This window comes from Netta rufina (assembly GCF_964035555.1).
Source record: "Netta rufina genome assembly, chromosome: 1".
NCBI classification, from domain to species: Eukaryota; Metazoa; Chordata; class Aves; order Anseriformes; family Anatidae; genus Netta; species Netta rufina.
The window spans coordinates 6547400-6572135 of record NC_140123.1 but is presented as its reverse complement, the minus strand read 5'-3'; the positions used below and the strand labels follow the sequence as shown (position 1 = coordinate 6572135).

At 37.8% G+C, this 24736-nt stretch overlaps 1 protein-coding gene across 4 annotated transcripts in view; it reads right to left on the bottom strand.

The window, feature by feature from the left end:
• The window catches only part of DLG2 (discs large MAGUK scaffold protein 2), a gene marked incomplete at both ends in the record, with an annotated part of 1073896 nt that overhangs the window by 803054 nt on the left and 246106 nt on the right, over positions 1 to 24736 (bottom strand). For 3 of the 4 annotated variants that reach the window (XM_084304812.1, XM_084304813.1, XM_084304814.1), the window contains one exon: positions 4948 to 4989. The exons of the other annotated variant lie outside the window; for it this stretch is intronic. In XM_084304812.1, coding sequence (XP_084160938.1) covers positions 4948 to 4989 — 42 coding nt within the window. Of the gene's footprint in view, positions 1 to 4947; positions 4990 to 24736 lie in introns of those variants that run through there. 4 annotated transcript variants of the gene reach the window in all.

Sequence of the window (24736 nt, the reverse complement as noted above, 5' to 3'; positions counted from 1 at the left end):
GTTGAAGAGTAATTTTTTAATTAAATTAGAGAAAGTGAGAAGCCAGACTTTCTTGTTTATTTCTTTTAAAATATTACATCAAAGCCATTCACGTGACTTCTGAACTGTTCTTCACTTAGTAAAGAGGTGCTAGTGGGTGGTGTGTGGTAGAAGACTTAAAGGGGGAAAATATGCACAAGAAAACAGGGACCATGTCTGGAAGTCTGTGAGAGTTGTGAGCCCAAATCTCTTTGATTTCTCTATAAATGCCTAACTTCATCCCCCATTTGCAAACACCGTAAGTCTACAGAAGAACATGGTTTGGCAATATAGGTCCAAGTCTGAAACATTCAGAAACTCTTTTCATAGAATCATAGAATCACGACTTCTTTTGGAAGAACAGAACAAGTCTTGGAACAGGTGGTGAGATATGTAATATACACAATTATGTGGAGAAATCATTAGTACATACTCTAGAGAGGGAGAATTCACAGAATTGTGTGAAGATAGTTTGGACTGGAAGGGACCTTATAGCCCCTCCAGTTCAACCCCCCTGCCATGGGCTTCCCACCAGACCAGGTTGCTTAAAGCCCCATCCAGTCTGGCCTTGAACAGTGCCAGGGATGGGGCATCCACATCTTCTCTGAGCAACCTGTTCCACTGCCTCACCTCCCTCTGAGTGAAGAATTTTTCCTAATATCTAAGCAAAATCTACTCTTTTCTAGTAGATTTAGATTAGGTATTAGGAAGAAATTACAGCTGCATGTAAAAACATAGAAGTTGGTAGCTCAGTTGGCTTTTGCAATGCTTCATGGCTTTTGGCAACAAAACACTGTTATTTATTACTATGATTCTTCTGCCTTTATTAACCCACAAGATAACATTGCAGCTGGAAGCTGCTCAGTTAAGATAATAACTTATGGTTTTGAAACACAGGCGGGACAAGAAGACAAACAGAGAAAGCTAAAGGATTAAAGGATCCGAGATTCCAGCATCCTCCATGGGCCCCGGCCATACAACATTTCCCCCCTTGACAGGTCCTCTTCATCATCTGAGATCCTCAAAAAGTGACAATTCATAGGTCAAAATTTCAGCTATAAATTGTATCATGATTACGATTTGTCAGGCTAGCATGATCTTTTAGCTGAAGCATAGGCTAGGGAATGTATGAAGGGAATACAAGGGAATGTATGTAGAATACTTCTATCACCACCACGGTGACCCAAAGTTTGCAGTCAGAACAAAGAAAGGTGCTTAGTTAACCCAGTGTTCAGGCAGGAGCGCAGTTCAGTAAGGTGGCAAGTATACCTGCTAATATGAAGACAGCCTTAAACTCCTGCTGAACTAATCTGGGAAACCTTTGACACTTCAAAGGGTATGGATCTGAATTCATAACAAAACCCACATGATCTTTACATTTAGCTCTGATGGCCCCAAAGCCAGTGCTGACTCCTGCTGAGAATGAGGTACCCAGTGCTCACATCAAGTCCCATGTTAAAGTACAAATGAAAGAAATCAGCTCTTCTTCCCAAATTCCCAGAAGCACCAGCTGTGCCTCCAGTAAGACCCTCAAACTGCCAGCCAGAAATAGCAGCCCAGATTCACAATAAAATCCATCAGAACTACACATACTGTTCCTAAAGGGAAGGGGAAGGAAAAACTCTTTCAGACCTTCAAGAAAAACAAGACCCTGGCCAATAAAAGTTTTTTAAGTTTGTCTCAGGCTGTGCAACTTAAATATTTGCAACGTTTCCCATATTTTTACAAGAAAAACTGCTAATACTGAGAGAATTTGAAAAACTTATCTATGCCAAGAACCAAAAGTTTTTAATGGCAACCACTAAAATCATTTGCATTTAAATACAGAAAGTATTTTCAATACACAGTGGGCACAATTGTAACTTCAAACATTTGACACTGGGCAGCCCCCTGCTACAATCTGCTCCTGAGACTCAGTTTCACGGAAAATACCACTACATATTTAACTGCCACAGATCGTGGGAGATCACTTTTTTGGGCACATTTATACAAGAACACTTCTGATCTTGGAGGCACTGCCTTTAGATTATAAGTCACTGACTTCTGCATTTATTTATGCTAACTTCCACTGAGGTACAAAATTGTGTATATATGCACAAAGAGAAAGAGATGAGTTTAAAATACAGTATTTTAATAATATTGTCTCTCATAAACAGGCAATGGTAAGCAGTAGTTAGATTATTTTCTTTAAAAAAAATCAAGCTGAATTTCATTTTTAAAGTGTAGGTCTGGAGAAATTCTGATAGAGAAAGATATTTTGCTCATAACTTCTCAGATATCTTTCTCCCTTTTAAAACCACTGACTTTGCTTCCGCTCAGGCAGGGAAAAGCAGTTATTCACGCAGGCAGGTACGTGTTCGTGGTCTGTGCTATTCTTTAGTTAACTGTAAAAATAGACTTTGATTAAGAATGCATGGGGTAGACCTCTTTTTATAAGTCTGCATATGCCAACCAACTTCACACGGGTAGTTTCAGATAGACTGGCAATCAAGAAGCAAGAGTCCTACCTTGAACTTGAAAAATCTGCTTTCTCTAAAGCCATAAACTGCAGCTGCCATCAGAAACAGACCCAATTGCTTTTCTTTTTCACTTTCCAGGGCAAGCGAATCTATTTCCTGTTACAGCCTGTACTTATAGTTTAATTCTATCTTATGACTTAAAGACTAAAATATTTGAGAACCACTAAGATTTTTCCACCCATTTAAAAGGGGAAAAATACAAAACTCAAAACAGATGTTTTATAATGTATTTCATTTATTTTGGCCACCCATAAAGCTGTGGCTTACGTTAGTGCCAACCAAGTTAAAAGCAACAGAGTTCTTCAGAAACACTGTGTAATACATTTTAGACTGACCAGGCATGGGGAGCACCTTTCAATTAACTCCTATTTAATAAGTAATTTTTTGTGTCAGAAAAAATAATTTAGGAATTGCTGAAGATGTCAGTGGCATTGCCATACTTGGGCAATTCCTCCAGGGATGTGCAAAGTTTATAGTTTGTCTATGTTATTATACCCCAGTACATATCTTGGAAAGCAGATGACCAATGTATACATTGAAAACAGATGGGTTAGATGAAGTTAGAACAACTGAGGACAATGTCATTAGAACAACATCATGTAAACAACAGTCAGTATGTTGATATTGTATCTCAAACAACTATTCCAGAGACATTTAACAGCTAAAGTCCCAACAAATTAAAGCTATCTTATCCAAACAATCATCAGACTTGGGCTAGTACAGACCTTTCACTTTTTTTTCTGTGTTTATGAATGAAAGCAAAAACATTTCAGAAGTTAAACCCATGAGAATCCTAACAGTTGCTGTGGTACTTACTGATAAGGTATCTCTTGGAAATTACAGTAAAAAGAGTCATGTTGAAATTTCTCCTGTACCTATTCTTATTTAGACTGAGAAATCATTGCTCAACAACAGACCCACTTTAGTAGAACATCTTCAGCACAGTACTGCAGGCTGGGGGACGAAATGAACAATAAAGAATGGTTGGTCTCAAAACATTTCTTTATTGACAATTTACTGCACAGAACACAGGGCTTATAATGTGGATATGATTTACTAACCTGCCAAAAACATTATAGGGAAAGCATAAGGAAACGACAACGGCTGTATTTTAACAAGGCAGCAACATTAAAAGTTTTAACCTGTATTTCTTGGCTTGCTATCCATATATTCAAAGAAAATATCTTTTTCACCTTCCACCTCAGAAGAGACACAAAAAGTGAATTGCAAAAGTTAATTAGAAAGTAATAACCTGTGAAAGCTTAGCAATTCAGTACAGCAACCAGCAGTACAGACTTTGACTACGTACATAGGACCAGATTCTTAGAATGTGAGCTTCTAAAGCAAAATACTTTGTAATCAAATAGCCTTTAAATTATTTTCACCTAATAAGCAAATGTGAAGTTCATTATTATCAAAACAAGTGCAAATACAGAAAACTCACTTTAATTCAGAGGCATGCTTAAAGCAGTTTAAAAACAAAATATCCTTTACAAGTATTTCTCCAGGTAAAACAGTTTAGCCATCATTTGCCAGCGCTTTCCTTCTCAGACAGACACACTCATCTGAACCTGAAAGAGCCAGAATGCCGAAAGTACCTCCCCAATATGTTGACTGAGGACTGTAATTCATCTAAATTATGCAACTGGATTCCCACAGCTGGCCCACAGCTTGTCTTAGAGCTCAATTCAATGCCAATGATCCTGTCTGCTAATATTGTCCTACTTGCAGAGAAGGTAATACATCCAGCAACTTATATTGAAGTTCTGACATTAATTAACAGAGCAAGCAAACGTTGAGATGAGTGACAAACGCTGGTTAATAGCTACTGCGAGACCAGTGCTGCCAGCTGGCATTTTTCAGTAACACTTTGCAGTAATAATCTCTTGTTTATTTCTTAGGACTTTACTTATAATTTGTTTGTAAGCATTTTGTTTCAGTGAGAAACAAATCAGGACACAAAGCCAAAACCAGACACAGCAGCAAGACCCCGATTTTCAGACAAGTAATCAACAAGAAAGCATGCAAGCAGCATCACTTGGAGGATGCATGGGGGACAAGAGTATAGGAATTCTTATCCTATATACAGCAATGTAGCTTTGCACAAACAGCCTTTGGCTTCTTGTCTCTGGCCTACCTGGACAGTAACAAAACATATTTATCAGATCATACAAGCCTAGAACCTGAGCTGCAAGCAGTTAAAAACTGAAGGTCACTATGCTGCAAAATTAAAACATGCTCCTATGCTTTAGCAACACAGACAACGATAAAACAAAGCCTCCACAACCACCTGTAATAATATGCCTGTTCAGCTAGCAATTCCAAAGTCCTCAGCAACACAAGGTAGACATTTTCTGCAGCTGGTTTTACATGTACATTCCTGCCAAATTGTTGTCTCGTCTTCTCTTACCTTCACATTAGTCCGGAGTGCACAGTAACATGCAAAAAACATTGCAGTAAACAAGGAGCATATGGACCAGTATTCAGCGTCTCTGCTCTGCACAAACGGTACACACACGATCCCGAGCATGTGCTACTAAGGAGCATCCGTTCCCTCTGTCAGTTTGAAAATGCATTGATCTCTGTTTTTCTGACTACAAAAAGACATGTCTTGAAGGCACTGAATGAAAGCTACATATCTCTTCATCGACTATATATAGCAATATGCCCAGTAATTTCAATTAGCAGAGAATTCAGCGTCTGAAACTTGGACCTCAGTTGCTTTTCCTTCCAGCATTTTAAATTCAGGGGGGAAAAAGGAGGGGGAACTCACCCAGAGGGGAAAGGTGAGGAATTAAAATGTAAGCAGCGAGTTACTTATATTTCCCCCTGGCTTTGATGTTTTTCTTTTCAATATTTTACAAACGTTATACATAGAAAATGAAGAAAGGTTTCTCTGCCAATTCTCAAATTTACTGTAGATTCTGCACTGTTTCTGTCTGGTCTTGTTAAAGATGCAGCATCCCTTTTAACAAAGACAACGTCATCAATCATGACAGATTCAACATGTTCTACTTACAAATACAGTCTCTGATTAAGGACAATGGCTGGCTGGCTTATTAACGTTTCCTCAAATGCAAGTTCAGTCCCCTGTGCTAATCTATTTTTAAATAAAAAGTCCCACCTACTCCTTCACTCCCATTTAATAAAAATGCAGCGGACTACTTCTAAAGATCCTGTATTGCATTGTGCTCCTAGTTAAAACACTGGACATAGGTTTCAAACTGCTTGCTTTCTTGCTGGGATTAGAAGCACAGAGAAAAATTAAAATTAAAGCAGGAAAATCCTGGAGAAGGATGTGCCCTCACATTTGTAACTACATATTCTGAATTTGAAATGCTCAAATATCTTCCAGAAGGAGGGAACTCAGAACCTAGCCAGAAGGCAAAGCTTTAATTCACATGCACAAAAATAAGATCAAACCACTTCTTTTACTCCTGTCAACCACTGGGATGCTACAAATTAACTGGTTGTTTACTAGACTGCAGGAACAGAAAGTCAAAGACTCAACTCTTTGTTTACAGCACCAGGAACCACCGATATTCTTACTGAATTATGAAGCAGCCTTCAGGAATAAAATCCAAAAAGAACCTCTGCTTTTTTTCACTGCAGCAGATACTGTGGGAGGCAAAGAGTGGAAAAGGCTTTACTAACCCCTTATCCATCAGCATAGAGCAGTTTGTGTAGGATAAGCATAACTTAATAGAAATATCTGCAGTGACTTTTAAGATTTCTTTAAATAATGCTTTACGTAAACCCCCAGAAACCTGCAGAAATACTGAAGTCCTATCAAAGTCAGTGGGTATCTTTCTGTGGGCAATGAGGTGAAGAAGCTTAAAGAGAAGGGCATGCATTTAAAGAAAACCAGGGGGAGGGGAGAGACGGCAGGGTTTTTTCCAACATCTTCCTAAAGACGAGCTCTCAGAAACTGTCGTCAACTCCAAGTGAACAGCTATTTTTAGCCTGTCATTGTTTGTGCCTTTTTTTAGGAATGAAAAAGGCAGTCGTGTTTAAAGCTAGATACTGCTCTATAATGTGTCCTAAGACAGCTACTTAATTTGATCCCCAGCTCCATCTGTCATACAAATTAAGTAATTAGTAATCACAACCATCTTTGACACAAGCAATGACTTCCAGAACAAAAAAGATGAACCCTCTTCTTCAATCTAATTCTGCAACTTCTATTAGTAATTAAACTGGTGTCTAAATGCTATAGTTCATAAAACCAGGATATCCCAAAGTTATGATAATTCAGACTCTGGCTGCAGCAATATTTATCCAATAAGCTAAAACATAGTAACCCATTGCTCAGCAAAAGCATGGGAGAATTAATTGATTTATTTTTTTGTTTTGTTTTTGTTTTCTGACAGTCTTCAAGTGAAGAGAAAGGGAAAGAGATCATAGTTTATTTTGCAGTACAGTACATTAACAATTAAAATTTAGCATCTAAGTCATTGAGAAAATATCACATATCTTAGGGAATTGTGATCCACTGGAGAAATGAAATTCAAAAAGCAAAGATGAATAGATGCACAGTCCTGAACAGCGAAGCAAGGCTCAGGCAAGCATGTAGCTGCATATGAAAATCAAATTCAAGTCTCTTTTCTGCCAAAGGAATTACATGAGGTTTCAGTCAGCAGAGTCTCTGAAATAACTTTCTACTTCATTATCCTAAAAAAGTTAATGTTTTTGTATTTAAGCAAACAAACCCAGTGTGAGGAAAATAGGGATATTACAAAAAGAAAGCAGAGATGTGTAACTATATGACTCCCAAGCGATAACCTGTATAAAAGACATCATATATATTTAGGAAAACAAGAAGTAATGCAGTCCCAAAGTCTTCACTCAGGAAATCCCATGACTCCTGAGTGTCTGTGAGGAAAAGTTATCTAGGAAATTACAGACCCTGACCCTCATAACACTGTACCAGTGAAAAGGGAAGACTCCCAGCCATCCCTCCTATAATAACTGTGGGGCATTTGAGAATTTGATGGAAAATTGAAACCTCTGTACAAGCCAGCAAGGTATTACTTTGATAGCAGACCAACTTAGCAGGGGCATTTAGTAGGGGCTACTTCAGGTAATCTGCAGAAGCAGATCCCTGCAGGGTTTCTTCACCTCTGCCAAAACATTTCTTATTGCAGCAATCTAATTTTTAAAGGCAACGTTCTCATAAAGGAACATACAACATTTTATTATGACTAATAGCTACTCAAAAACATCAAATATTGGTGCTTGATTGGTGACAACAATGCATGAGGAAAAAGCCTTGCCCGAGTCTGCCAGACATGCCAAAAATAGCAGAGCATTTCATGTTTTCAGGGCCTCTTTAAAAGGGAGACCACAGGGAAGAACCCCATGGATGAAAGGGGTTACTCCATTAAAAAATCAAAAAATCAAAAAATCTAGGTTAGGCCTGAAAACAGTAGAGAGACAGTAGTCCAAAAAAGCCACATTACAGACCCTCTTTAAATGACACACAACTTGTGACCTGAATATTCTTAGATGACGGAAACCACTGAAGCTTTCATCTTGAACTGTGAAGTTTCAGCATACTTTATCCTCCTGTTCCAAAGGAGGGTGAAAGGAAGCATTTGCAAGGAAATCCTGGTTGTCTGTGGGGGTTCAAAGTGAGCAGAGGCCCCTTGCTGGACCTGAATCTCAGGAGGCCCTGAGGGCAAGCTGCTTCTGAGGAGTAAGGTAGGGACAGGCCTTCTGCTGCAGTCACCCCACTGGCTCCTCTGACAACTGCAGCAGAGTGTAACATCACTATCACTGCCCAGAAGAAGAGTAATAGGAGGTAGTAGTAGTAGTAGTAGCAGCAACAGCAGCAGTAGTAGTAAAAATGATCTATTGCTGTTGCATCTCGAAGCTGTGGCCAAGGACCGCCACTGTCCAAAGCAGGACAAAGCAGGAAGTACATGGAAAACCTCATAGGAAAACAGTGAAACCATGTAATATTTTCATCCTCTGCAGCCTAGACCATTTCCAATTTTTTCCCAAGCATCATGGAAGTGGTGATATTTTAAAGAAGAGGAACAGTAAAACCAACAGACTAAAAAATCAGTGAAGAAAGCAACGTTCTCCAGTTTTTGCTCCGCTATAGTGCAAAGTGCCTCACTCACTTAAGTAGCATATTTGTGGGTAGATGTTATAAATTGTTTTTAAAGATCTTGCTGAATAAAGACAGACTTTATGATCACCCTCTGATAATCACATCAGGGAAATAAAGGGAAAGCAGAAAACCCAAAAGAGAGGGGGTAAGGACTGAAGAAGATGGTGTGTTGTTCTCTGAATGGACAAAGAGGGAGAAATGACAGTCCTGTCCTCTAAGTCACTGACTTTCATCAGTCATGGGTGCAACCCTATATCTTTTTGCAGTGTTGCTGGAGGTACTAGCTTGTGCAGTCATGGCACTATGGCTACAGTCATGCTCCATCACTGCCTTTGCGCACTGCAGTGACACCACCCATACGGCACTCCAGTCCTGCATTGGCTAAACACATCTGATTTCAGCACATGAGTTTTAAACTGGAAGGATTTTACTCCTTTCACAATTTCTGAGATTTTAAATTGTCATGAAAATGTGCTTTTCCACAGCTACAGAAGTTCATGACACTGAAAATCTCCATGTCTGAGGGTGGGATAGTGAAGAAAGCATTATTACAGGAGCATTATTACTGGAGGCCTAGGGTGCTGGTTCTTAATGGAAAAGCATAGCTGACTCCCAAAGAGTAGATTACGTCTGAAGCACCTGGATACAAATGCAGAATGGAGAATGTGGACCAACAGCCACAACTGGCAAGAAGGTTTTCTTAGGCTTTCCCTTATAAATGCAACAGTAATGTTTAGTAAACTGTAACAGGCAGAAGAACTAAATCAGCAGTTTGAGCTCAGCAAATCCTAAAATCTACAGAAAGAGAAACAAAAAAGGATGAATAGATTATTTGCAAACTTTCATCGTCAGTATTGTAAACATCTCTCTGGAACCCTGGCATTCTGATGGAAAAGTTGCTGAGTCAAATGTTCTTCCTCACTTCCAGGCCAGTAAACAGCAAAGACCTTCCCCTAGGCTGATTTAACTGAAGCCACAGTTTTCCTGAAAACATTCTATTTCCTTTTTCCTACACAATCCTATTGATACAATTGTCTCATTCTTGAGAATTTAATACTTTTCTCCATAATGCCCCAGTTTTCTGCTTTCTGTCCTTTGTGGTTGCATGCAGGAAGGTTTTGATGGGAGATATGAGAAAAACATATAATTTACTCAGAAACTATTCCTTCTCAATATTAAATTTATACATATTTTATGAACCGAGCCTTTGTGGTTACTATTTCAAAACAAGCCATAAAGCCATTTATAATAAATAAATCTGAAGAAAGTATATGGCCAAATAATAAATAAAATTAAGCGAAGAATGACCCAGTCTGGTGAGCCTTCTCTCTGACTGAATTTCTCAGGAAAGGCCATTGCTTCCAATGACCCTAAAACTGAATACTGCAAGAAAAAACAGAGGTCCAGAAAGAAGGAATTGGACTGAGTTTCACAAAACATCTTGGATTACTCAAAGCCCAAGGGGCAGGTGCTGAGCTCTGCTCTCTGGGGACAGCAACAGAACCTAAGGGAATGGCGTGGAGCTGGGACAGAGGAGGGTCAGGCTGGGTGTTAGGGAAAGGTTCTGCACCCAGAGGGTGGTTGGGCACTGGGACAGGCTCCCCATGGCAGTGGTCATGGCACCAAGCCTGCTGGAGTTCAAGTGTTTGGACAATGCTCTCAGACATAGGGTCTGATTTTTGGGTGGTCCTGTGTGAAGACTCAATGATCCCAGAGGGTCCCTTCCAACTCAGGATATTCTATGATTATATGATTTTTCCTCTGCTGTACCTGTAATATCTGGACCAGGTTTATTTAGTACCTCATCCTACCCAGCTGATTGAGAAGACCTGACTCTATGATCACCTACATTGAGAGACCCAGGCTTGAAGAACTAAAGACAAGGTGAAAAGCCCAGATGATTAGAGGCCTACACTTATTTTTATTTTTTTCCCATAAAAATAAATAAACATTATTTATCATGATTGTTTAGAAAACTTGGAGAAAATGAAACTTAGGGAAAATGTCTATCTTTTCATAGTTTACCATCACTCCCCAAATACGAATTTATGTTTTACTTTTATAATTTATTAACTATAATTTATGAACTGAGCTAATTCATTTAAGCATAAAATCCATATTTCTATGCTAACAGCATGAATGAAAGAGGAACAAACCTCCAAAGTTCAAATGCATTTATTACAGTACTTAAAAATAAACCTCCAAAAATTTTCATCTAGGAAATCACTGTAGTGTTTTTGTATTTAAATAAATAAATAAATAAATAAATAAATAAATAAATAAAGTTCTTTTTGTAAATTTGTATAAGAACTTGATTTTGAATTGCACTTGATAAAGACCTGTATGTGTCAAAACACCTAGGATTTTCTTCTCTGTACTGTGATTTTAGCAGAGGAAAATATTAAAAGGGAACCTATTGGTAGACTTAGAAATATGATATAAAATTTAGTAACAGTGGAAGTAACCTATGTTTTCATGAAAACACAGGTTTGGGTTTTATTGGTATAGCCAGTATTTTCATTACACAAGGAAAGCGCTAGATTTCACAATACCTGGAGAGTACAATGATGGATATTCATCAGCCATGCTCTAACTATTCCTCTTCATTCAACTGATAGCAGTTATTAGCTTAATGTGTTAATAAACCTCATCTAGAAAGCTCATCAATTAGATAAATATCTTATTTTGAAAATATGTTTAAATTTAACCAGTTCTTGAAAAGTTATTTCAAATCAGCATAGCATTTTAACACAAAGTATAATTAATTACTGAAACTATTTAGAAGGTTTTCATAACATTTTCTAAATTTTAATGATTTCAAATCAAGGTTCAAGATATTTCCAGAACCCTTTTGAGCTAAAAGCATATTATTGGGCTCAATAAAAAAATAAATAGGCAACTCTAATAATCTATCCATAAATTTTCTTTCCTTGGAAGATAAAATAGTATTTAAAATAAGTATATTACAAAAATTAAGGAGGAAAAACTCCTCTTGGAGAGAACCCACTTTGAGATACAGGCTAATAAATCAAAATAATGTGCTTCTGCAGGTGGAAATATATGGTTGCCGCGCTAATCAGAGCTTTCAGAAATACAGTTTGCAAATTAGTCTACAGAATCCAAGTATGTTTAAATCAGATATCCATATTACCTATGTATAACTGTACACCTAATATTACAAAAATGCCTGTCAGCAATCTACCTCTGTGAAAGCCAGTGATGCATGCTATATATGTATCTCATCTGGGAGCTGTGACTCCAACATTTGAAGACACCTTGCCAACCTAGATGCTTTTTCCTCTGGAAATAATCCTCAGACTAAGACAAAATTATCCTGGTAGGAACAATGGCATTGGCAAAAACAGCTCCCATGACTGGTTGAGATTTTTCCTGTAGATTTTTCCCAATAATTTAATTTCTTACCTCATCTCCTCTTTTACCTGTCAAGTCAAAATATTTTCAGCTGTATTTCCCTTCCAGTAATCCTTAGGGACGTTTCATTTTTTAAACACAAATTAACTAAAGACAATTCTAAAGGTGTTTGTCTTTTTCAAAAACAGCACTTTCACCTGTGTCCTTTCTGTTTATTACACTACCACCACCACTGATGGCTGTTAATTACACTGCCCTATTGAAGTCTTGCGTCCAGGAACACTAGTGCCATGAGAAAAAGATTTTATTCTCCATTGCCTTCTGTTACTTATAAACTGATGCCACTCTGCTGTTGCTGTTGTCTTACAGCAGGTGTGATGCAATTTTACTCATCTCCACTAAGCACTCAGAATGAACTTTAAAACTTAGGCACCACTGAAAACTGGGGAATTTATACTGGTATAGACAGACACATACATGACATACAGACACATACAGAAACATATACGCACATATATACATACATCTAAATATAAAATAGCAATCAACCTTTTGGAACCTATACGAGGTTAATTTCCACATACCAGCATAATAAGAAGAGCTCGCTCTTCTTCCTTCCCCCCCTCTCTGCTACATCCCCCTATCCCTCCTACACGCCAATTGCAATATTATTTCTAAATTGCTAAAATAAGGTGAATGATATCTTCTTTCCCTGTGAGATCAAGCAAGATTCCTAAAACAAAATTATTCCTCAGCAGCAAGTATCTACATCCGCTAAATCATGCCCAGTAAATCAGACAATATGGGTTTGAATCCACTGTTGCTTTTGTACATCTATGCTGCTGTTTCTGCAAACAAATGCTGAGAAGACCTGTCTCAGCAGTTAGTTTCCAACTGCTGGACTCGAAGAAAGCTTTATAACTTTTATATATATATATATGAATATATATATATGTCACTGTCCAGTGACAACAGATACCGATTGACACACTATTGCCACGATTGTTATTCTAGGTCCAAGGAAACACATCACTGTGAATGCCATGGACAAGGTATGATTATTGTTTTCTGGACAGCAGACTGCAATGACTTGAGTTGTGGAGATTTTGGGAAAAAAGAAAGGAAGGAAGGAAGGAAGGAAGGAAGGAAGGAAGGAAGGAAGGAAGGAAGGAAGGAAGGAAGGAAGGAAGGAAGGAAGGAAGGAAGGAAGGAAGGAAGGAAGAAAACTATATAAACAATATTATGTAGAATATTAATATGTAATACTAGTTTAATATTGTAAATCAAATGTAAGTGATGACACAGAACTAGGGCATTTCATTATCAAAATGAGTCTATTAAGTCAAAATGATTCACCTTTTCAGATCATGAAAAATTTTATCTCTACACACAAAACATTTTCAATACATTGCATGCCTGAAGAGAAACTTTTACACTGATATTATCTAAGCAATAATATTATTTCCAAACAGTTAAAGAAATATTTGCACTGATACTATTTAGCAGTTTCTATTTCCAAACAGTTAGAGGTGTAGTTCTAAAATACCAGGCCTTACACATTTCTTCCAGAGATGTCCTCTTCTCACTTCAATATTCCCTTGTGTCACATGAAGTGAAGATCAGATAAATTCAGAGAATGTCTCCAGTTGACATATCTTATGAAATGCAAATTACTGCTATAATCTGATGATATTTCACAAGCTAACTGACTTTTAAACTGTTTCTCTGTAACCATTTAAAAAAGCTAGGGGCTCAGGCAATATTTCTGGCTATGATGCTGTCTACAAACATTTTGTTATTGTATCTATTTGCAAAATTATTCTCTAAATGTAGTACACAGGGTCAATATCTCTTTTTCATGGAGGACAAGACTGAATGAGACATGCATACTGACAGCAGAATATCAACTGACAAGAGCCATATTTATCTAAGAGGAAATTTTTTTGTGCCCTTAATCCTTCAGTTAAATAGTTTTACAAATAGCAATCCCCTTGACCCAAAGCATGCCCCATCTCACATATTAACAAAAAAAAAAAAAAAAAAAAAAAAAAAAGCATCAAATCTCTCAGGAAAACAAAGCTAGAGTCTACTGTCAGTAGCTAGAGTCTACTATCAGTCATACTACGAGTAACCTTTTTCATTCCAGCAGGGTCATAAAGATCTACAGTCCTATAAAATACAAGAATCTGGGCCAAAGAATAAATAAAATAAAGTATGATATATGCTGAGTAAAAAATCACCTCTACTGAAACCAACGCTAAAAAACACCTTATTAATTTCAAATAATTTTATTCATGTTCTTGAACATACAAAATGATGCACATGCGGTGCTATTGAGTTTGTATGTAAAACTCAGTTATAAGAAATCAGCCCTCATAGTTCTTCGGTACCTTCAACACAAGCATGGCTTCCTAATTTGGTTCCTGCAGGAAGTGTACTCCCATAAACATTACAAAAATCATAGAAAGTATATAAAGCAGTGGAGATTGCTCAGAATTTCAGGGAGTTTGGTCCTGATTTCAGTGATAGATATATTGTGTAGGTCTCTAATGGATGTACATTTGAAAGGCAGGTGGGCAGGAGATACTTCAGTTTGCATTTATCCATCAGAATTGAGGAAAGGTCATCAAGAGTTAGTGACTCAGAAAGACAAGTCAAGCTGGACTATGAAAGGATTTTTATCTTATCATAAGAGAGGAGGATAGGAGGGTCTGTTGTGAGAAGTGACTCATGTCTAGAAAATAGAAGAAGGCATTTGAATTAGTCTCTTGCGAGCTGGAGAGATGTGATACAGCTGTGGATTTTTTCTTTTAATCTGAGTCTGAGGAGAAAGAAATAAGTGAAATAAATAAATAAAACATACACCATAGGAAGGGCTTTTTTCCATCCTCCACCAAACCAACACAGGAATGTAGTTCGTCTCCCCACCTTTGATGATTCTTGGTCCTTCACAAAACCTGTGATGTAATAACGTAATGAGAATTAAATTTAATGTTTGACAAGGAATATGTTTATGTGAATGCATACATTTACCATTTTTAATTATAAAAATGTATGTCTCTAAACACGTTTTTGGAAATCTGCTATTAAGGGATGCTGCTGGCCTACACAATGCTATTGGAAAAACAGGCCAAACCACAAAACGCAGTAAATGGGCGCAGTAAAAGTAGATGATTGTTGCCTGCTGACTTCTGCAGACTTCTGGCCAGAAAGTCAGGCTAGATGATAGCCCAGGCCTTCTAGCCCAAATCCAGCTGTATCCCCTTGCTAATCCCCTCCCCCCCATTTTTATTTTTTTTAAAAAAGGCGCAATACTGGAACAATCTGGAAAAGCTTGCAATTCCCCAGTTCTTACTGTCCTACCAGAAAGCTGTTGTTTCATACTTTTGCTTTGCATTGTTCTCTGCTTCTCCCCTTGTATTTTCTATAAATAGTGGAATTTCATGCCAATTTGCAAGAAAGATTTTTGTAAGAGATGCAGAAATTCTGAAGCTAAAAATGAAACCGTAAAACTCAAAATTAAGCTATGCTCAAGCTAAGCTCAGAAATTTTGGCCACTTGCTATAATTAAAATTTTCAAACATTTCTTGATACTTCTTGATACATCTGCTTGGTCTGCCATTTGACAGCCCTCTGCACTGAAATAGCTTGTTGAATATTTTAGAATCAACATCACAGGACCACTGTTTCAGTGAAAGAACTATAATTAATTTTTCACAAGTGCATAATTTCAGGGCATTGTGAAATAAAACTTTACTGGGTTTCTTTGTACAGCAGTGTTCTTATGTCATACCGAACAGATGTGTCTATGGCAACATATTCCTATTATCATTGATCTTATCTAACATCATCTCTGAATTTTATTTTTAGATAATGAGAACAAATTCAATGATAATTTTTAAAATCAGAATGAAAATTGAAGTTTATGCATAAAGCATCCTATGCTTTTATATTACCCTAAACAGCTCGAATAGGTAAAACCTTTTTTTATATTATTAGAACCAGGAAACATTTGAGACCAAAACAGATCACAATTTACTTTTCATTTCCTGGCTACTGCTACTACAAGGATGATCCATTTATTCATTATTTCATTATTGCATAGCAAACAGTGTAAATTAGAATGTTATTTCTCTATACTAGAACAGAAGCTGGCAGCAGTCAGAGATTGCACCAAGGGCCAGAGCTCTCAGGAGCTCTCTTTCAGCTTACCAGGTGTGGCAAACAGCTCTACCCATCAGTTTACTTATCTGTGAACTGTTATTTATGGTATTGCTCCCAGTAAGCATTCTCAGGATCATAGAATCATAGAATGACTTGGGTAGGAAGGGACCTTAAAGATCATCTAACTCCAACCCCCCTGCCATAGGCAGGGATGCCACCCACTAGATCAGGTTGGCCAAGGCCCCATCCAGACTGGCCTTGAACACCTCCAGTGATGGAGCATCCACAACTTTTCTTGGCAACCTGTTCCAGTGCCTCATTACCCATACAGTGAAGAATTCCCTCCCAACATCTAGTCTAAATCTATCATCTAATATCTTCTTCCTACAACCCCCAATCCTTGCTGTCCAGCAACTGCACTGCACATACACCTTACCTTTCAGTAAAGACATGCTATGAGAGTCTTCAGCCTGAAAACTTTGGATGCCAAATATAAATAATAGAAGTTAATGTTTTAAAGTCATTTTTAGAGACTGATCTGAAATATTTGATTTCTGTAATCTGAACAAATGCATCTCCATGCTCATTGAATCTTTCTGTTCTATCAACTACATCATTTCCCAAAGTATTTTTCCCTATGTGAATGCATTTATTTGTGTCTTCCTTTATCACAAGCAGGCTGCCTGATTTTAGGAATGGGACATGATTTTTCTCACAACACTCCCAGCATATACTGAGGAAGCCTCAGGTCTGGCACCTGATATTTCTAGGGAAAAAAAAATAATATATATATATATATATATATTACCTGATCACGCTTTTAGCTTGATATTTTAGTTAGAGTCTTAGTAAGATACCAAAATCAATGAGATACCACTGACTAATATTTCTCTGGACTTTCCACTAGAATAAAACATTACATCTTCCTCACATCTCTGTTCAAATAAACTCAAAATTCTTGTGTCAATGTTTTCTTGGTATATGGTTTTATGTTCCTCTGAGCCCTGGACCTCAAAGGTAGCTATGTAGCAGCCTGAGCAGCCTGCAATGTCTTCATCTTGCCCATTAGAAACATATTTTGCTGCCTTACTCCTTATTTTACTATATTTCTTTTCAGCTACTGCACAATCTCCACACAAAACAAGTTCAAGGTGAAGGGCATGAGAGGGGAAGGGAATTTATGCCCTCTAGCCAAATTTTCTGAAGAAGCTTCTGACAGCTTTATGCCTCAAACAGAATTCAGCCCTATGTAGGTAACATGTCAGAAGGTCCAGCTGCAGAAATAGGACACAGAACTACTAAAAGAAGATTCTTTAATTACAAGAAAAAGTGAAATTGCATATGAAAAATCTTAGTGCAGAAGAGTTTGCTTTCTGCCCTTTGCATGGGAGGAGTTCACTTGTTTGGGCAAAAGCCTACACCTCGTGATTTTTTTTAACTCCCTGCTTTGCTATAAGCACACACCAGTGTGATAAAGAGCAAGATGTTTAACCTACAAGATCTCAGGATTTTACATATTATTAGCTCACGAGTATGATTAAGTCTTTTAGACATTGTAGGATTATCAAATGATACCAAAACAAACACAGTGAAAGCAAGTTTAAATCAAACCTACCAAATTCCAAACAGTCTTGGATATAGCCTGATACCTAAAACCCATCTAAAGTCTCAAATAGCCACACCGTGTGCTCATTCTCAAAGTCCTTGAGGGCTACCAAAGCATTTAGATGCCTAAATTCATTAGTATATCCTGATTTAGCATCAAAGTTGTCTCCATCTTTGAATTCACACATACTCAAAGCATGTATTTTTATAAGGCAGTAACTACGCCTAGCCTAAAAGCCTGTTGCAACTCACTTTTGCAGACATAGACATGTAAGCCTTGACTAAATCCTCCCTTGAACTTTGTCTAATTATCTCTATGAGGCATAAAATGTAGTTGAAGTCAAGACCAACAATAGCATCGTGGTAGTGGTGCAGCAGCAAAAATGATGCCCTTTTTTCACCTGAGCACCTTGTGTTTGAGTCTCTCACTCAGGATCGCTTAGATCACGCACTTCATTTTCAGAGAGCTATATGGCTAGATGCTATGTAGGTAGACCTTTCCTGGTGGTACCCCATTACTCACAAGGGAAAAGACAGAGACCTAATGTAAGCAGACTGTATGTCTGGACAATTTTTGACTCTCCTGACTTCTTTCTGTTTTTAGAGGGTGAGAAGTGCCTGAGCCAGGCTGGTTCTCCTCTGGATGTTCTGACAGGTCTGCCTCACTTCTTTTCTTGTCAGAAATTTAGTTATGGCAAGGCAGACTTACTGTTCCCTCTGCTCTCAGACAGGTGCCTAGAATTTTGCTGAAAAAGTGCCCAAACTGAGCACTAGAATTAGCCTAAATGTAACTGAGGGAACCACATTAGAAAGCACTGGTATATTTATAGATACAGAACAGGTCAGAAACAACTGTATCACTACCTTCATAAACTGCAATCCAATACTGTTTTAACTTAATATGACAAAAGTTTGGTAAACTAAATACTCCCATAGAAACTAAACCAATCTACATTGCTTATAAAGCTACTGCTTTGGTGTATAACTCCAAAGGAACAAGGCTCCTTAAATGTGCAGGGAAATTTAATCAAAACTGAATTCCATCTCTACACATGTTCCCTGGAAATGTGATTCATACCCTTGCTTTCCTCCCATATAGCTATGAAAATGGATGGTGGATTTAAAGAACTCCTTTCCACTGGTAATGCAAAAGCTGAGTCACTTCTTGATATTCAGTCTGCAGCCTGAAATAGCCTAACCTTGAGAGGAAATAGCCAAGATTTATAGATAAAGAAGGTGAAAAGAATAGACCAGAAAAGAAATGAATCTTTGTCTGGGATAGCCTTAAACCTGATAACCAACCCCGTGATGAACTGCCAGAGCAAAGAACTTAGGAACTCACTAACAAAGAGTGGATAGCCATGACGAATGCAGTTTTGACAGGCAGGAATGTAAATGGGCATGTCTGCATTGGGCTTGACTAAAGGGATGTTAAACACTAAATTAAAACCAAACATTGACCAGAGATCATATGTAAGGGTTGTCATTTGGGATCTTTTTCAGCCTATCATTCTCTCTTCAAAAGGCAAGACAAAAAAGACTTCATGAATCAAAAATAGGCTGAAATAGCCACCACATCAATTTGAGAACCCAATGCCTGCTAGGTGAAAACAGTAATTTTCAAAAAGGAAATTCAAACTTGTCCTCTCCAACAGCTGCAGCTTTCTCTTATCTCTTGGAAGCCAGAAAATGTTCAATTCCCATTAGTAAAACAACACCCCAATGATCCTACTGCGTATCTGGGATCTAGTCATTATGTAGATGTAGTCATTATGTAGATACCCGGGACCTATACTAATTTAGTGTGTATCTTACTAGTGCTAGTTGACTTAATGTTTTTTCATATCTACTTTTTATTGCATGTCAAAAGGAGAAAAAGCCTCATCATTCACTTTAATGCTGAATAATCTTTCCTGTAATCTCCTTTTCTGGAACTGGGAGGTTTTTAAAATAATCTGTATATTGTCTGAAATTAATGTATGCACCACAATTTTTCAATGCTGTTTAACAGTATTATTCTTGCTCATGCCAGCTAAAATGTGTTTCTGTAGATTTCAGATGAGATCTTTGCAATGTAATCTACTTGGTATTGCTCATGGCAAGTATTTCGATATTTCAGGAGGTAATGTCCCACTGTCTTCCAATGCTTAGACAACACAACAGGGATAAATGCAAGGAATCAAATAATTTTCTCAGATCACATAGGCTCTAAATTTTCATTTCTGACTTCACACAATGGTATTGCCTGGAAGTTGGTTACCAGGAAAGTCATAGATGCTATTGGTAGGTGTGAATACCCATCGTCTGCAAATGTGTTGCTTTTCAGATAGGCCCACTGCTTTCACGCTCCTTGTTTCTCAGGCTTACTGAGATTGTGCCCGGTATAAGAGGGAAGGGAAATTAAAAGGTGCCTTTATGCCATCTTTTTAAGTGGCTGAATTTATCGATGTCTGTAGGCAGAACTGATCTGCCTAGAGACATTTTCATAAGCTATCTCCTGTGGATGGAATACCAACAGTTCCCAGAGGCCATGCTTAATTGTTCCAAGAAAAAGCCATATACCTAATGATAGCTCCCAGCTGTAGCTGCAATAGATGTTGTATAAATCAATGAGTAAATAAGAAATATAAAGTAATAATTAAAAAAAAAAAAAGTCAAATTATCAAGCTAGAAAGAGACATCAAAATCAAATAACAATGTAAAGCCTATTCACGGAATAGATCAGTTCAATTTCATAAGCTAATATGACAGCAATTCCAATGATTAAAGCTATGATTTAAGCACACACAGAAGCATCAGTTCAGCTTACAGGATCATCTGATGTCTCTCAAGGTTTAAGCTAGGTATGTACTAATGTACGTTTTGGAGTCACGAGCAATAAAAAGAACAGGTTTGACACAAGTAATTAATGATACACACTTTTTGGAAGCAATATCCACCAGTCCACAGCTAGATAACCATGGTGGTTCTTAAACTGCCTAGAAAAGGAAATCCAAATGGTGATTTTATCTGTTATGAAAGTCTGCGTTCTGACAAAGTTAATCCAGAAAAGCTTTCCTTGAATGGGGAGGAAATAAAGAAATCAGTTTTTGTGGGTCAGTGTTAAATCACTGCAAAAAGATAAAAATACTATGGTGGCTTGGTTTTTCTCCAACCCTTACTGTACCCTCCTCTGTTTATCTTTCTTTGGCTAAATATTCCTAGCGGCAAGGAAAACTAATGTTTTGCTTATTCTTCAGTTTGATAGGACTGATGTTTTCTTCCCACTTTACCGGAAAGGACATTTTGAGACACCATTTCTTCTCCATTTGTTGTTCCAAGACAAGGTGACATGACCTACAGCAACCAGTCCCTGGGAAAGTGGCACATCTGCACCCATCCCACTCCATGGTCCTTTCACCCAGCTGAACCACTTGACTCTCCTTCATGTCACAGAAGCTAACAGGGTTGGGGACCAAGTTCTAACTCACCCCACTGCCCGTGGCTCCATACACAACTGACTGCAGACAAACGGGGGGACCCTATTATCTCCTTTGAAGGAGAGAATATTCTCAGTCTCACATTCCCCTGTACATTCTCCAGGGCCCAACAGCCTGATTTCATAGAAATTTTAAGAGGAATACGCTTTGCCAAAATGAACCTCAGGCTTCACACTCCAGTACATATCAATACTGCAGGCTGTGGAGTAGTGCATTAGTATCTGTTCTAGCTATAAGCCAGCTGAGGTGCTGGAATTAGTTAGAACACTGTGGTGATTCTGTAGGTTAACTTCTTTTCCCCAGGTGAATAAATTAGCCTAGAGCAAGCATATTCTGGACTGCAACATACATGCAGGACTGCGCCTCCCAGCTGTCCAGAACACTGTTGGAAAATATTCACTCAGAAATTTAATGTAATAGTTCTTATTGTTGCATCTCGTTTCAGCCCTAACACGTCCCATAGCAGAGGCAGAAAGTGGCACTAAGAAAATTCAGTATTTGTTGAGTTTCCCCCTCCCCTGAAATAACATTCTCCCCAGGGGTCTCCAACCAACCAAGGCAACTTGTAGCACGGAAGGCAGAAAAAAACAGTCTGCTGTGTAATCAAGTGTTTAAACACACATTGCAAGTAGGCTACGACACACATGTCCACAATCCTACAAATATTAATATGCCTAAACAAGGGATTAAGCAAAGTGGAGTCATCAGAAAAATACCATCATTAAAAACAGGATTTCCCCATTTTGTAATGGGGTAGAAATGAACTGCAGAGTAGGATAGATATGAAAAATACTCTAACACCATCTAAATTATTCCCTTATTGGTCTGTCCTCCAGGGTGTTACATTATAAAATGAATTATAAATTAATGAAAAGAATACTATATTTGAAGTTTGGAGCTAGCTCAAGTCCTATTAAAACTGCCATTGACATTATCAAGGCCTGCAACCATGTACACCATCTTCCAAGCCGTGACACACGTTCATGTGAATTTATGAGAAGAACAACAGCAAATTCAAAGCTACTATGGACAGGCTGCAATTTGGAAGCAAGTAACTTATTTGATTAATTAGTTAATTTTTCTGAATATGTCCACACATGGCTTACAAGGATCTCCAAATTATTCACTCTACAGCAATTATGCAACAACAAAAAAAGTGCTCATATTAGTTTAACCTGCAAAGAATTAAGAGTGGTTTATTGTGAATCTTTTATATTCCAATTTTCAGGAATAGTCAATTCTTACAATATAAGTTTCTGCTTACAAGAGAAGTTAAATTTTACTCCTGTGATCAGCTCCCTAATATGGAACTTAATAATTTCAAAAAACTGTTGGCTTTCTTATGGATTTCTGCTAGTAAATGTTTGCTAGACTAACTGGAAAACAAACATGAAAGGGAAAAGTAAATAGCCAGAGTCCATGTGTTTATTAGGCCCGTGAATATTAATAGACAATGTAAAGGGTTTGTAATACTCTAGATCTCACAAATGTACAAGACAATAAAATACTGAATAAAGTCTAGCATCACAATTTACACATCTGTGTTTTTGTGTTTTGGGTTGTTTTTGTTTGTTTGTTTGTTTGTTTTTGTGGTGTTTTTTTTGTTGTTGTTTTTTTTCCTGCTTGTTAAAATACATTACTTCAAAAAATCTTTTCTCTCTCTAAAGAAAGGTGAGAAGAGAGAAGGTAGGAGTAAGTCTAGAGACACCACAGGAGAGAAGGTAGGAGTAAGTCTGTAAAGAAGACAAAAAATACCAAACTTCAGTCACTGAGAATAGGCGCAGAGGTGATGGGATGTGAAACAATTAAAGGTGTGTAAAGCTACTAGTGTAATGGCAGCACATATCTATTAGAGTTCATGTTGAAAGAAGGCAAAATGGGAGGGTGGGAATGGCAGTGGTGCCTCTTGTTCCCCTCATGAATGTGGATTTGGGGACTTTTCCGTCTCCCACCCTTCACAAACTGTTATTTGTGTGGGAGAGCAGAATGCCATTTCTTATTGCTCACCCCTGACAGTCTGCAGAGCACAGCCCAGCTCAAATATTCTGCTTGCCTTGTGCACATTGCTTCAGGGGGAATGCAGGGAATCCAAGAAGCTCCATACAAAATCACAGAGAAAAAAAAAAAAAAAAAAAAAATTTAGACTCTTAAGTTTTGCCACGTAGCCACAGAAACTTCCTAGTTCATAGCTCCCATTAATACTTCTGCTTAAAACTGAAGGCCTTTTCAAAATAATGCATGCTACATTTCAGAGCATACATGATGCAGTTCTCAGTTTGTACTGGTCAGATACTGCTGGAGAGGGTAGCATGTAAGAATTTTGGATTAAGCTCGTGAATCACTAAAGAGCACTGGCTTGGCAGTTTTCTTTCTGCCTTAGATCATGCCAAAGCTAAACAACCCACTTCTTGGGTGCCTTCTATCACTGCACTGTCACGATGTTCACCAATTTGATCATTCTACTCATTTTCACTTGCAATATTTGTAGGGCTTTTTTCCAGCTACTAGACCAGAAATTTGCATTTTCATCTTCACTTTAGAAAGGATCTTTCTTCAACTGTATTTTTTTTTAAACAAACCCCATAGAATTCCTAGCAAATAACTCCATTAAGCACAAAGCTTAGGCTTAACCTTAGTCTCAAGTTCAAAATAAAATCCTCAAAGTCATTGGTGTTTAAAGTCACAAAGCAAAAGAGCAGTAAGACCACAAGAAGAAGAAGCTCTAAAAGAAGAAGAAGAAAAAAATTTAAAATGCACCATCAAGTTACTCAAGTTACTGCTTCTTTGTGTGTTTGCATAGATTAATTTATGAATATTTTAAGTGGGAGAATTGTGCTTCCACCCATGGGTAGGTTTTACCTAAATTTTGAGTAACTTGATGGTGCATTTTAAAAACAAGGAAAGATCCCTAAGTCTTCCAGTCTTCCAAGAGGGAATACAAGACATCTTTGATCACATCCCTCATGACTATTGCTTGGGACATAGTGTCTCAATGGTTGCTGACAGAATGCTAAAATCCCTGTATCTCAGTGCCTCAGTGAGGCTCTCAGATACTGTATGCCATATATTTCAATTCAAAGCAGATATTGCTCAGTAGCATCTGCTTTCTTTAGTAGAGATGAATACTTACCTCTTTGTCTTCCATTCATACACCCAACTGTCCTATTACTGCTCCTCAGTGACAGATGAGTTATTTTCTACCAGATAACCATGTCACATAACCTTTGAAAGGCTAGCAAACCATATAACATGCAGACACAGTAATTATAAATAGTGCTCCCTCTTTCTATCCCATCAGCCTACATACTTGAATTAAGTAAGTTTGCTAGTGAGCAGTGCATGCTAGGGACAGTTAAGTTTTCCCTTGGCAACAAGCATGCAGTTTTAAATGGTTAGAGAAATTCCTGTGTTCATGTCCTGAAACCAAAACCATTGTCCATTAATATTTGATGTCCTGCAAACGT